General features: G+C 56.5%; 2 protein-coding genes across 9 annotated transcripts in view; both read left to right on the top strand.

Moving 5' to 3' along the window:
* The first annotated feature begins 355 nt into the window (after positions 1 to 355).
* On the top strand, positions 356 to 3254 carry RPL22 (ribosomal protein L22). Its single transcript, XM_038166515.2, has 4 exons — positions 356 to 514; positions 841 to 945; positions 1674 to 1798; positions 3024 to 3254. The coding sequence occupies exons 1-4, from the start codon at positions 503 to 505 to the stop codon at positions 3166 to 3168; spliced, it is 387 nt and encodes a 128-aa protein (XP_038022443.1). The 5' UTR covers positions 356 to 502; the 3' UTR covers positions 3169 to 3254.
* A 55-nt stretch (positions 3255 to 3309) lies between these two features.
* The window catches only part of CHD5 (chromodomain helicase DNA binding protein 5), a 32072-nt gene continuing 21379 nt past the window's right edge, over positions 3310 to 14002 (top strand). For 3 of the 8 annotated variants that reach the window (XM_038166508.2, XM_072026992.1, XM_072026991.1), the window contains exons 1-7: positions 3311 to 3465; positions 5352 to 5482; positions 8835 to 9014; positions 9574 to 9692; positions 10227 to 10465; positions 11090 to 11214; positions 12950 to 13073. In XM_038166508.2, the coding sequence (XP_038022436.1) occupies positions 3402 to 3465; positions 5352 to 5482; positions 8835 to 9014; positions 9574 to 9692; positions 10227 to 10465; positions 11090 to 11214; positions 12950 to 13073 (982 nt within the window). In that variant the 5' untranslated portion in view covers positions 3311 to 3401. Of the gene's footprint in view, positions 3466 to 5351; positions 5483 to 8834; positions 9015 to 9573; positions 9693 to 10226; positions 10466 to 11089; positions 11215 to 12949; positions 13074 to 14002 lie in introns of those variants that run through there. The other 5 variants (XM_072026994.1, XM_072026993.1, XM_072026995.1 and 2 more) reach the window with 5 other exon arrangements.

The raw sequence follows: 14002 nt of genomic DNA, 5'->3' as shown, positions 1-14002 counted from the left end.
GTCCCCCGTGACAGGGCGTCCCCAATGATGATGTGTCCCCATGGTGAGATGTCCCCATGGTGGGGTGTCCCCCAGGACAAGGTGTCCCCATGCTGGGGTGTCCCCAATGATGGGGTGTCCCATCGGGGCGGTGTCCCCGTCCCCTTCCCTCCCCACCTCGCCCCCATCCCGTTGCCGTTTCTTCCCACCTCCCCCCGCACCACCCGCACCGCGCGGGGACAGGGGCGCGCCGGCGGGAACCAGGCCCCGCCCCCCTCCCTTAGCCCCGCCCCCCGCTCTTAGCCCCGCCCCCAGCAGCGCGGCCCCCATCGATTCTCTCTGCGCTCCGCGGGGCTCCCTGCGCCCTGCGCGCCCCCCTCCCCACCCATTGCGTTGCGCGCGGCCCGGCGGCGGCGTGGGCGCAGGCGGTGCCGCGGGCGGCGCATGCGCCCTGCCCGCCCGAGGGCCCTTCCGCGCATGCGCGCGGCGCGGCGCTCCCTTTCTGCCCCTCGCTGGAGCCGCCATGGCGCCCGTGGTGAGCTCCGCCGGGCCCCCCCCGTTCCCCGCCGCTCCCCCCCGCCGGGCCCCGCTCCTCCCACACCGGCACCGCCACGCTCGGGCCCGGGGCCCCCCGGGGCCGCGCTTGGTGCCCGGTGCGAGCTCGGCCGAGGCCTCCCTGTGGAGCCGGGGCCCGGCCCCCTCCCCCCCCGCCTCGCTGCCTCACAGGGCCCGGCCCCCCCCCCCCCCCCCCCTCCCCGCCTCAGCCGGGCCCGGTCCCGGTCCCGGTCGCCCCCCTTTGTCCGCCCGCTCTCCCTGACGCTGTGCTCTCTCCTCTCTCCTCTCTCTCTCCCCGTGCCGCAGAAGAAGCCGGCAGCGAAAGGTGGCAAAAAAAAGAAGCAGGTGCTGAAGTTCACGCTGGACTGCACGCACCCGGTGGAGGACGGAATCATGGACGCCGCCAACTTCGTGAGTGCCCGGCCCCAATCGTGTCAGGGGCCTGCTGCCCGCCCCCACCCCAGCACACACACACACACAGGAAGCGCCTCCCGGGCGGTTTGCACCCCCAGGAAACACCCCCAGGGCAAACAGGCTGCGTGGGGGCCCTCCGAGGTTTATTGTTTAAGTGATTTGCACCTGAAGGGTGCTCGTCTTTCTGTCTGCTGAGTGGTATTCATGAAGCGTTCCCCGAGGGGTCAGCTTTCTGTGAGGTGTTGATAACATTCAGCATCCTCTGATGAGGGCTTTCTTTGGGTCAGAGCGCCTCAAGCTGTGTTCAGGCACGAGCACGGATTTGAGGATTTGAGACAAGAGCTTGTGGCAAAGATGTTCTTTGAGAGTGGGAATTAAAATAGCCCTGTTGGAAGGGACCCGCAAAGATCATCGAGTCCAAGAGGAATCGGAAAGCATCTTGTTTCACGGGCACTAACAGTTCAGAGAGTAGGAAGTTAAAATTGTCTAGTTCAGCCAGACTTGGGGAAATCACTTTTGTCAAGGTGTGAATGGGCCCACGTGAGCTGGTGGGTCGGCTGCGAGGAGGATCAAAGCCTCCCAGCCCGCAGGAAACGGGCTCTGCCTTGCTTTCTGTTGACATATGGTGATTTTGTCTCTTCCCAGTTCTAACCGAAATGTCGGAATGCTGAACGCAAACACGCTGCGGATGGCCCTGCCTCAGCCTTCTCTTTCCACTCTTTCAGGAGCAGTTCCTGCAGGAGAGGATCAAGGTGAACGGGAAGGCCGGTAACCTGGGCGGGGGCGTAGTGACTATCGAGAGGAGCAAGAGCAAGATCACTGTTACTTCAGAGGTTCCCTTCTCAAAGAGGTGAGGACACGGGGGCGTCCCGTGAGGCTTCCCTGCTGTGCTGCTGGCTCTGAGCCTGGTGAAGTCCCAGCAGGAGGGCGTTGTGAGCGTTGTGCTGGGCAGCCTCTGCTCTTTATTTGGTTTTTGGTTAACGATGGCTTCAGGTCCTTTGCTCGTGACCGAGTTGAGCTCCCCTGCTTGAGCTTTCCTGGTGCCCTGCTGTGGGGGTGTGTCACGAGGAGGTGCTTCGTTTCCCTCAGGTTGCAGTGCTCAGTGCACAAGAGTTTCTAAGGGTGGTGTCAGTGCCAGTTGCCAGGGCTGCAAGATCCAACCCCCTTCTGTAAAACAGGAGGGCGTGAGGAAGCACCTGAAGTAACCAAGAGGTGTTCTGGTGCGTAAGGTGCACCGAGGCCTGCTGACTCTAAGTGCTGTGTGAAGTTAGGCACAGTGACTGCTTCTTGATGATTTTTAAGGTGGATACGGGGTTGAAATGCCTGCTCAGGAGGCTGGCCGTGCAGGATGCACACTGCCAAGCCAAGCAGGGAGCTCGGGGGTTGATGCACAGCCATCGCCGCGTCCTTCCCCTCGTCCTGCTGGGCGTCCCTCTAGTTCTTGGGACTGCCTGATGCTTCTGCCCTTTCTTTGGCTTTGATAAACTCGATTTTTGCTGTGATGGAGGTAGCAAGCGAGGAAGCTGGCGGTCTGAAACAGTGGAAAGAGAGCCGTGTGTAAGGACAGTGCTGTGCTGCTGCCTTGTCCTGCTCCAAGAGCTTCAGTGCGGCACCTGAGTGGCTTCTGTGCCAGTGGGGTACCTGAGGCATCCCAGGAGCTGCTGAGAAACATGCAGGGAGCAGGGGACAGATGGTGCCTGTGTGCACAGAGGTGCTCTGCTTGTCGAGCTGCTGCTTTTCCCTGCTGGGATGGACACCCAGGTGGCCCCTTGTGCCTGGTGCTTGGTGGCCACCCCCTATCTTGGAGAGTGAAGAGGGGAGAGGCAGCTCCCAGCCCTGTGGGGCAGGGGGGCTCCTGCTTGGGGGAGGCACCCAGCATTGTGCTGCTGCCCAGCGTGGCTGGGATTGCTCCAGGTGCACCAGGAGCCCTTTGTGCTTTAGGGAAGCCTCCTTTCTGTGGGATTTATGGCTGGTGGGGACATGGAGGGGTCTGATGGCAACCGGCCTGGGGTGGGGGGGGCGCAGCCGTGCCGGGGAGACCCCAGGTGTGCCCCGTGGCGTGTGTGTCCCCGCAGGTACCTGAAGTACCTGACCAAGAAGTACCTGAAGAAGAACAACCTGCGCGACTGGCTGCGCGTGGTGGCCAACAGCAAGGAGAGCTACGAGCTGCGCTACTTCCAGATCAACCAGGACGAGGAGGAGGAGGAGGAGGAGGACTAACCCCGGGGGGAGCGTTTTGTACATTTTATTATAATTTTTTTTTTTTTTCCTTGAATAAATCGTGGGGGAAAAAAAAAAAAAAGAGAGAGAGAGAGAGAAAAAAAAAAAAAAACACACACAAAAAACCCCTCTCGGTGCTGCCTTTTGGAGGGGGGGGGCGGGCTCGGGGCGGGGCGCAGGCGCCATCTTGGCGCGGAGGGGCCGCTCCCGGGGCTCGCCCGGCCGCTGCCGGCATGCGGGGGCCGGCGGCGGGCGAGGGGCTGCCGGAGGAGGCGGACAACGACGAGGATGTCTCGGGTACGGGGCGAGCCCCCGGGGGTGGGAGGGGGGTGAGGGGGCGAGGCTGGGCACGGTGGGGAGGGGGCGTGGGGTGGGGGGCGGCACCGGGAGGTGTTGGGGGGGGAATGGGGGGGATACGGGGGGAACGGGGGTGGGGGGGCAGTGGCCACCGGACTCGGTAACGGGGGGAGCGCAGCCGTTTGGCTGTCGGGATGGAGCCGGCTGTCGGGACACAGCTGGCTGTCGGGACTGAGCACCCTGACACCGGGGGTGGCTGGACCTGTAGGGTGCGGTGGGACCCCCGGCATGGTCCGGGATGTGGATCCACAGCCCCCATCTCCCCCTCTCAGCCCCCATTTCCTCCCCTTCAACCCCTGTTTCTCCCCCCAGCCCCATCTCCCCTTCTCAGTCCCTGTCTCCCCTCCATCCCTCAGCCCTGTCCCCTCTCCATCCCTCAGCCCCAATCTCAACCTCCATCCCAAAACCCCATCCCCTTCCCTCAGCCCCATCTCCCCTTCTCAGTCCCTGTCCCCCCTTCATCCTTCAGCCCCCATTTCCATCCCTCAGCCCCCATCTCCCCCCTCAGCCCCATCCCCTCTGCTGCCCCCACAAGCCCCAAGCCGGCCGTGGGTGCCCCCGGAGCAGCGTGCTGCCCCCGTGCCATCCCCAAAGCTGTGAATTTTGGGGCCTGGCAGCGAGGAGCGAGGAGCCCTGCGTCTCCCTGGGGGGCAGCTGGGGTCCATTCCCCGTGGTGCTGGTGCTGGGAGTGCCGGGCTGTGCAAGATGGTGTCTGGAGGACTAGGTAGGGAGGAAGGAGGTGCAAAATTAGGTTTTCTCCATGTTCCTCGGAGCAAATTTGTTTGTAACCACCTCTGACACTAAGCAGACCAGCATCAGGGTGCTTGTGGCGCCGGCTGGAGCACAAGGCTGTGTCTCCAGCCTGCAGACCCCAAAGTTGTGCTGGTTTTATTTGGAGCAGTGCTTGCAGGAGGCCTGGGTCTGCTCGGTGTGTTTGTCCTTCCTCACGTGCCCCCCCTGCACCCCTAAAATCTGCTCGGTGTCTTTGTGAGCCCAGCCATGGGCAGAGTCCAGCTGTGCCGGGGGCTCTCCCAGACCCCCTCCAGCCAGCCAGGGGCTGTGCTGTGCCCGCAGGAGGCCCGGGGGGCTTTGGGGTGGGCTCTGGGTGCTGCCCAGCTCCCCCCACACCTGAGGGCATCCTCGGGGGCGTGCCTTGGCCGGACTAGAGCTGGTGGTTTGAGCCGGACGAGGAACCTGTCCTGGCTGATGAGTCCGGGGTGCTATTGCTGTGTAAGGTGAGAAATTAAAGAAGGGAAAAATACTGGAATGGATCGTAAAGAAATGCAGAGGTTCCACGAGGAGCCAGGACTCGCTGGGGAGGTGATGATGGTGAGGAAGGCAGGCAGGTGAGTGGGAGCTTGAGCGCGCGTGGTGCTTCCTCGGCATGGAGCCGTGGAGGAGCTGCCTCCTGCCAGCCCTGGCACCCATCTTCCACGCCAGGCCTGCTGCTTCCTCGTTTGCCTTGGTTGGATCGATTTTAATGGGCTCTGCTGGGAAATCTAAAGGGTAAAAGATAAAAGCCTAATGCTTCCTAATTACCTACATCCAAATCAATAAGAGCAGGCAGCACATTAGCATCCTGATGCGCCTGTGTCAGCAGAGAGCAAAATGCAGATGATTAGAAGGGCTGGTTCCCGTTCCTGTAAGAATGTGCATGGGTGATGGGAAATGAGAAGCGGTGGTGCTCCTGGGCAGGAGTCTGTCGAGGCTCTTCTTGAAGGGGCAGCGCTGGAGTGGCTGCTGGGTGCCCAGGGAGAACGTGCCCGAGTGCTGCGTCCTGTGTGTCCCTGACAGCCATCCCAGTAAGTTGTCCCTTTTGTCCTCAGAAGAAGATGATGGGGTCCTGGAAGGGCTGGATGAGTTTTTCCCAGAAGAGCAAGTTGCTGTGCAGAAAAAAAAGAAATCCAAGAAGCTGAAAGACAGCAAGGCTGCCAAAATCAAGAGGAGGAAGAAAGAGGTAACGCTGCGTGCTCAGAAATGAGGCTGGCGGGTTCCTGCTAGGCTTGGGGGAGATGACTGAGGGTCAGGGCTGGAGCAGTTCTTGTCCAGATCTGATGCTCCCTTGTGGTGCTTGCTGCCTCAGCTTAGCTGTACGTTTTTGTTCCTGGAAAGGTGGAGATTTTTTATTGTTTTGTCCAAAGAAAGAAATGAATGGTAGGGAAACTTACGATGTGCAGGAAATAGTAACCAAAGGTGGCAAAGTGCTGGGACAGCTCCCAGTCCGGGAGGTTCATGTTCCTGTGGTGCCAGGTGGCTCCTCTTCTCTCCCGCTGACCACTCGCAGGACTGCTGTGTTTTAGCACTTCCCCAGCATGTCTGTACCCTGCTGAGCTGTGCCAGGAATAGAGGCTGTGCCATCAAACACGGCACTGATAGGGCAGCGATGTGATGGAAGATGAGGAGAGGGCATCCATCTGCGCTCTGAAGTGTTCCTCTTTCTGGTTGCTGGCATTTTGAGAATCTGTTCCTTTTGGAGTGTTTCCTTTCATGCTGGAAGCGCGTGCGGTAAATATTACTGACAGCCCTTCGTTGTGCCAGCTGTGTGCACGTAATCTTGATCTGCCTGTGCTCACTCCCGTGTCCCGCCCGTCACACGTCGGGTGGTGACTGATCAGACCTCGCAGACGAGGAGAGCTGCGAGGATGAGGATGCTGCCTCCTGGGGTTCTCGGTGCTGAGATGGCAGAGGTAGAGCAACCAGGAAGCGTGCAGGCAGGTGTTACGCTGGAAAACAGGTCTTGTGGTGGTGCTCTGGGGGTTTGCCGTATGCCACGTGGCCATGGCAGTGCTGGCACTCTGCCCTCTCCCTTGCACCAGGGTGCCCAGGCTCCCTCTGGGGCTGTGGTGCTGATGTTGTGGCGTGTGGTGGTGACACCCCCATCTCCTGCTCGTCGTCCTGCTGCAATGCAGCACCTCCCTGCCATCGTCCCTGGTGGCAGAGGGTAAGTCCTGCTGCCACGAGCTGTGCCGGTGCCGTGTCTGGGCAAACCAAGGCGTTGGGCGCGTGGCCAGTGCAGGGCCGGAGGTTTCTGCAGGTGATGGACCAGGGCGTTCTGCAAGAAGCCCGGGTAGAGGCTTCTCAGGATTTAGCATGTGGAAGGATTTTGGGGCCTTTTGTGCGAAAGCAAAGACAAGCATCATGTTTTGGGTCTCACATTGCCCGAACGATCCTTCCCCTCACCCGCTTCTAACCTGGGACTCTCCCTCGTGTCCCGTTCGATGGCTGGGTGGCTGTCACACCCCAGGCAGGGCTGTCACTGTCCCTGCAGCTCCTGCCAGCTCTCGGGAGGGCAGGCTGTGCCCCTTCATGTGGCCTCGCAGGGGACCAGTGATGCTGTTCTCTTCCAGTCATCGCTGCCACTCCCTGTGGGTCCTGTGAGAACAGGCTGGCTGGCTGAAGTTGCACATTAAAGTGCTTTTGCTGGTGACGGGAGCAAGGTGTGTATTTAAAAAAATAAGTGATTTGCTCCTGCACTGTATTGCCTGGCAGGCTTTGAGCAGAAGTCGGAGCCCGGGGGAAGCTTTTTCCCCTCCATCGTGGCCATGGAGATGCTGATCTCCTTCTGCAGATACCACACAAAGCTGGCTCAGGCCGCCTTGCTTCCTGTGCGTTCTTCGTCATGGGACACATTTTTCCTGTGCTGCTTTTCGGTTGGGGAAAAATAAAACACAAACCTGTGGTATTTTCATTTCTGGCAGTTCTCTGTTAGCGTCAGCCTGCCCGAGGCCATGGCAGCAACATGTGCAGCCTGTGCCGGGTCTGCCTGCTTCCTCACTGGGGGTGGGGAGGAGATAATGGGATGAATGTCGGGAGCGTTTTCTTTTTTAATTAATGCCTTGTATGGGCAGTGTTAATCAGGCTGGGTTCTGCCTGCTGGAGGTTTTTCTGTCTTCCCTCAGAGCCAGCGAGGAGCCAGTGCCGTGGCTGTGACAGTGAGCTGGGTTTCTTACCAGCACCCAGGCTGCGTTTTGGGGTGAGGAGGTGAAAGGAAAGGGACCCCTGGGCTGGGCTTTCTCCTCCTAAACCCCTTCTCTGAAGTTTTGTGGGGTAGGAGGAGGTTCTTTTCCCCCTGTTAAAGGAAGAGGGAGGCGGCAATGCGGTGTAAAGCTGTGACACGATGCCGGTGCTGAAGCCACGACTGGCTGCCACCCCAGGTTCCCGTGTTTTTGTCATTAGTGTGTGTGGCAGGCGTGGTGCCACGTTGCACCTTTATGGGGGTTTGTTGGCGTGGGCTCGTTGTAACGCGTTCAGGCATCTGTGGCGGTGCTCGCTGGAGCTCCGCTGCTGGAATTGATGCTGCAAACCAGAAAGATCTGCATAAAATAACCAGGCTGCAGCTTGAACCTCAGCATATGTAGATGAAGGTCCTTGTCAGACAAGAAAGCGGGGAGAGGGAATCTCAACCTGTGCTGCAGCAGTTCCCATGGCAACCAATTATTCAGTGCTAAATTATAACTGTTTATAACACTGCTAAAGGAAAAGCTCTTTTTTTTTTTTCCAAAGCAAGGAGGACCAGCGATGGCCGCTGAGCCAAGCTGAACCTGCAGCAGGAGCAGTCGATGGTGTATGTTTAAACAATCGGCTGCCCGTGAGGTGCCAGCGTGGGGCTGGAACCGGGCTCGGCCTCTGGAGCCAGGCACGGCTCAGGCAGAGCGACCAGGCCCGTGGGGTGATGGCTGGGGCAATGGGGCCGGGGGCTGCCTGGTGGGGAGGTTGGGGTGGTGAGGGGGGTGCTGTCGGAGCTGTGCAGCAGGTCGCTGTCCCAAAATGGAGCCCAAATCCCAGTCCCCACAGTCTGGCTCTGCCACACCTGGTGGGGCCTGGCTGTGTCTGTCAGCCATGCCGCGGGGCACAGGCCTCTGACGTGCTTCGTCTCGCTGCTAAGGCCATGTGTGGCCAAGACGGGAGGTTCTTAGCTGTTAACACTGTGGTAGAAAAACGTTGCCGTACTCGTGTAATACCATAAGCAAACATGAGACAGAATGTGTGCTACCCTGAGTTACAGCAGTCAGAAAAGTTCCCTGAGTATCCCCTGTGTGAACATTGAGGACCTTTTGGTGGAATTGCTCCTTGGTTCACTACGCAGCTATTTTTAATGTATGCATTCATTTACTTGACTTGCCACGTCCTGGCTTCCTTTTTTTCACCACCACACATCAGAAGGGTACCTGAACGCTGTGCTAGCACAGCCCCTGGGTGCCCACAGAGGACAGCTTTAGAGTACGGGGGCAGAGCCCGCACCCGTTCACATGGATGCGGCTGAGGGAGGACAGGCGCAGCGTCCTCTCCACTGTCACTTTCTGTTTTAGGGGAGCAATGATGAAATATCAGACAACGAAGAGGAGATTGAGGAGAAATCTGAGAGTGAAGGAAGCGACTATTCCCCCAACAAAAAGAAAAAGAAAAAACTGAAGGAAAAGAAAGAGAAAAAAACAAAGCGGAAAAAGAAGGATGAAGAGGACGATGACAATGATGACGGAGGCCTGAAGGTACCAAGGGGTTGTTTATCCTGAGCCAGCTAATTAACTTAAAGCAGAAACAAGGAAAACAATGGAAAACTACAGTTATCTAAATGTGCAGCCGTAACAGTGCTGATGTTGTTTGAGGTAGTTTTTTGGTTTTTAAGCCATGGAGCATACGCAATTCCAGCAGCAACCCAGCCCGTGATGGACTCTCATCAAGGGCTCTCAAGCACAGCCTGGCATTTTTACTGGCAGATGAAAGGTTGTATTGCCTTTATTTATATTGGGTACAGGGAGAAATTGATGTTTCTTGGAGACATGAAACCTGCTAAGGCTTTGCATTTGTATTGCATGGAACGAGGAGCATTTGGATGGTGCCACATTAATTTGCTTCTCGGAATTCTCTGAAGCATTAATTTATTAAGCACTTGTGCATGCTTTAAAAAAAAATTACAGAAACAAATCCCTATGTGTTGCTGACTAGGAAGAGCATTTGACTTGGAGGATACGACAGACCTAGGCTTGCGCTGCTCATCTGCAAAGCCACAGTCATTTACATTAATTATGTCTCTTTGTAAATCTACAGGAGCCCAAGAGCTCAGCCCAGCTGATGGAAGAATGGGGCCTCGATGATGTAGATTACATTTTCTCAGAAGAAGATTACCATACTCTGACTAATTACAAGGCTTTCAGCCAGTTTCTCAGGTATTACACTGTAGGTCTGGATGGGGTCTTGGGTAGCGGTTGAGATTTGGACATGGCCCAGCTAAGAGGGTGAAGTTGTGAAGTAAATTCTGCATCACAAGCTCCTCGCTGCTTCTCCCTCCAAGACTAGAAATGGTTTTCAGGACTGCATTGAAATTGCAGGAGAAACAGCTGAAGTGTTTCACTCCTTTTACTCTCTCCAAAATTCAGTATTTTTTTTGTGTGTTTATTTGAAAAGTTGCCATAGAATAAATGAATAACAATAGAAATTTTTACTTGTACTATGAGCTGTTCAAACACAACAGGTATTTCTGGGACATTTAAGCGTGCTCCGTTATATATTTCCTCTTTAAGAAAGTTCTGGTTTCTGCTGCCTTTCCAGTGGAGCATGTACCAGTGGTCCACAGCAACCTGCAGCCACGAGTTGTGCCACCGATGGATTCCAAGGGAGGAAGAATTCCTGCAGCACGTGGCGAGCGGGAGCAAACATTCATTTCTATTAACCTGTGGTTTTCCCTCTGCCCCACCCTGCAGGCCTCTGATCGCCAAGAAGAACCCCAAGATCCCCATGTCCAAGATGATGACTGTGCTTGGGGCCAAGTGGCGAGAGTTCAGCGCCAACAACCCCTTCAAGGGCAGCTCAGCGGCTGCAGCCGCGGCAGCCGTCGCTGCAGCAGTGGAGACCGTCACTGTTGCTCCACCGCTGGCTGCCAGCCCTCAGCAGTCTGCCTTGCCCGCTGTCATCAGGAAAGCTAAAACCAAGGAGGGCAAGGGTAGGTGCCAAGCGTGGCTGGGCTGAGTGGAGGCGCTGCTGTCCCCCGCGGTGTGCTGTGCCCCTGCTGGGCACGCAGAGCCGTGGACTTGCTGTAGCAGCTGGGCAGCGGTGAGAAAAGGAGAGCTATCCCTTTGTTTGCACCATGTTTCTCTTCAGGAACAGTGCTGTTTCAGTTATGCAGGCATCAATGCCTGATGCCTCGAGGGGTTTTCAACAAGTAGCTTGGAGCTGGCAGCTGACCAGGAGTGCAGCTTGCAGCAGCCTCCTTGCGCTTCGTCCTCAGTGCAGTGTTCCTGCAGGCTGTGTCTCCTCGGCTGTCTTGGCAGAGAGGCCTCTTTTCTCCCTGTTTTGCAGACTTCTAACACTTTCTGGGAATACTCAGCCCCGTGGTGGTCCCCAGGCTGCAGTCCCTCTCCTGCATTGCAGGGTAGATGCGTTCCTCCCGTGACAGGCTGTCCCTCTGATTTTTCCCAAGCATTGGGTATGGGCTTGCAGCCTTTTGCCCCCAAAGGACTCCCGGGACAGTGTTGGCCACTTCCCTGCTAAATTCTGGGGTTGGGGTGGGAGCTGTTTCTGGGGACAGCTGTTCGTAGAGTGCCAAACAAGTCTTTCATTTCTCCAGGTCCAGGTGTGCGGAAGAAAATCAAGGGCTCCAAAGATGGGAAGAAAAAGGGGAAGGGGAAAAAGATGGCAGGCTTGAAATTCCGGTTTGGAGGAATCCCCAGCAAAAGGAAAAAGGGCTCCTCTGTAAGTGTGTGCTCCCTTTTTTCTGGACAGGGCTTTGGGAACAAGGCTGCTGGAAAGAAGCATTCCAGCCTTGCTCATGCCCCTCTTCCATGCCGTCTCTGTTCAGCACTTGTTTGTTCATCCCTTGACAGAGAGCTATGTCCAGGCTTGTGTTCGTAAAGATGTCACGTCTGGGCATGTTTTCTGCTAAAACCATATAATCACGTTTAGTTTCAGTGATGAGGTCGGTAATGCCATCATTTCAGATTTCATTTGCAAAGGAATTCTTCAGGGCTTGCACTCCAGCTGAACTGGATGTCAAAGAGAATTATCAAACGCTTTAATTATGTTGCCATAGCTTGCCTCCTGGCATCTGGGGCTCCGCAGCATGACCCGGGGGTACCAGAGCATCCCAGTAAGTGCACGGCAGCAGGGCTCTGCTGCAGTCTGCGTGCAGCACTCCTGTCAGTGTATGGATATCAGGTGTAAGCAGAGCTTTTTAGAGAGTACGTATGCCAAATATCTATTGAATAGGGATGGAACTCCTGTAGGTCTTGCTAATATTGCTCAAAATCCCATTAGTTCACTTGTATTTGAATTCCCTGATTCTCTAGCTCTGGTTTACATAACACAACCTGTTTGTAAATAAGTTTGTGTATCACAAGTTGAAGTGAAAGAGGCAATCTGGGGCATTCATTTGCTGATGCATTTTTCAGCCACACATCACAGAAAAATCCATTCCTTGTCTGGGTGCACTCTGTGGTCTGTGCATTTGCATTTCTGAGGCTCGGGAGGAGCTTTCGCTTGCTCCTGCAGCCAGGAGTGCTAAGCACACGATGAACAGCACACAAATTGGGGATTTGTACATGTAAATCTGCTCTCCAGAATAAGAATTCAGACGCGTTATGTTTTAAGGCCGCAGAATACTTGGTGTTTTTAACTCCTTTCATTTTATGAGGAATGTGAAGCATAAATGCCTACGTACACACAGGTTAACAAAAAGCTGGAATGAGGAGGGGACCCTTGGCTGCACAGGAGTAGGGGTAGGATGATGCACCTCTGTTTGGGTGTCTGTACACTCACCTGCACCCACGATAACACTGTCACAGCAGAGGGGTCTTGCAGCTGGCTGCTGCCTGATGCTTCGGAGCTGCTGTGCCTTTCCCGAAGTGCCTGGGCAGCTGCACGATGTGACATCTCTGTGCTAGCAGGGGTGGCAGACTGCAGGGGCCACCCAGAGCCCACCTCGTGTCAGACAAGCACAGCGTGGGCTTGGCACTCTGATTCAGGTGTTTTATGTGTGCTCTGAGATTTGCTCGGTGATTGCACTTTGACGGTGCTGCTGAACTGGGCTAGCTGCCTGTGTGCAACGCTGAGCAGTGCAGAATAATTGTCCTCCAGCTCTAGCTGTAGTCCAGATCTGGGCTGATTGATTGCCTGGCCGGGCCATCGATCTGATAGAGGAGATTTACCTGCTTTCTAATGCCTTGTGACACATTCTTATGAACCCTGCCTGTCAGTGCCAGGAGTGCAATAACCCTGCCACTCTCCATGATGCTGTAGCTAGTCAGTTCATGTAGAAACCACGCAGCGCTTCTCTGGGGGGTACCCGTGGAACTCAGCTGCTGGCCGGTGGTGCCGTGCTGTTTTATGCGGGTTTTTGGTGCTTTGTTCTGATACAGAGCAGTGCTTTCTGGAGATAACTCCTTGCATGCCAGTGCTTGGACTGTGTGTGGTTTGGTTTTCCCCTCTGCAGAGTGAAGAGGAAGAACGGGAGGAATCCGACTTTGACAGTGCCAGCATCAACAGCTCCTCAGTGCGCTCTGAGTGCTCGGCTGGCCTGGGGAAGAGAGGGAAGAGGAGGAGAAAGAAAAAGAGGAGTAGGCCATTCCTTTGTACTCTGTTCCTGTTCTGTTTGGATTTCCCTCTTCAGATGGTGCTTTCCAGCTCTTTGCAGCTCCAAGCAGTGTCTGACACTGACTCGGTGGGAAAGGATGTGCTTGTGTGTGTGCGTGGGATGAGAGGTGCTTTCTTGGTGTCCGAGCTCCTCTGCTGGTGGGCTTGCACCGAGGAGGAGGCAACAAATGGATCCGGCTGTGGGGCACGGGCTCACCCCCACGGGGCTGGCGGTGGTGGTGGAGGAGCAGCGTGGCGTCAGGGCCTTGCCATCAACCGGTTCCCTCCAGCCCTCTCCCCAGCTGCCAGCCACCACCTGGGGCTCACCCCCCTTCTGCCAGCTCCGTGCTGTGACCTGGAGCTGCTTGGGGAGAGGAGTGGTTGCAGCACCCAGCTCCCTGCCCGCCCCACGAGCCTGGGTGTGCTTTGGGCACTGAGACACGGCACGGGCAGCCCGGGCAGCTGCCACCCTGCTCGCACACCTGGGCCTGCCAGGATTTGTCCTGTGGCAGTGAGTTCTGGACATCTGTGGGGCTTCAGGGGCAGTGCTTTTCACAGGACAGCCCCTGGAGAAGCATGGCTCGTGGCAGGCTCCCAGTGGAGTTGGTGTGGCTGTGGGCGAGGAGGTGTCAGAGGGTTTTGTTGGGCCGTGTGAGAGGTGTGGCCAGGCAGCGTGCAGGCAGCAGGGCCGTGGTAGTGATGCAGGAAGATGGAGGCATGTGAACATCAGTGAAAGCATCTGGCAGGGTCTCTGAGTGGCCTTGTGGCTGTGTTTGTATGCGTATTCCTTCACTTGTGGAGGGCCTGGAGTTGGTCTGGTCGTCTCCGCCCTCGTTGGGAGCAGTTGTTCTGCACCAAGCTACCCCAAGCCACTGGGCTTCGGCTTCTTTACTGGCAAGTTTTTGCTTCTGAG

The sequence above is a fragment of the Anas platyrhynchos genome, chromosome 22, assembly GCF_047663525.1.
Source record: "Anas platyrhynchos isolate ZD024472 breed Pekin duck chromosome 22, IASCAAS_PekinDuck_T2T, whole genome shotgun sequence".
Lineage (NCBI taxonomy): Eukaryota > Metazoa > Chordata > Aves > Anseriformes > Anatidae > Anas > Anas platyrhynchos.
Note: the sequence above shows the minus strand (reverse complement) of the source record. Positions and strands in the feature narration are given on the sequence as shown.

Excerpts from the sequence above, each read along its gene's own strand:
- RPL22 (XM_038166515.2), top strand. Across the intron at positions 946-1,673 it reads TCATGGACGCCGCCAACTTC|GAGCAGTTCCTGCAGGAGAG; the intron begins GTGAGTGCCCGG and ends CCACTCTTTCAG. Across the intron at positions 1,799-3,023 it reads GAGGTTCCCTTCTCAAAGAG|GTACCTGAAGTACCTGACCA; the intron begins GTGAGGACACGG and ends GTGTCCCCGCAG.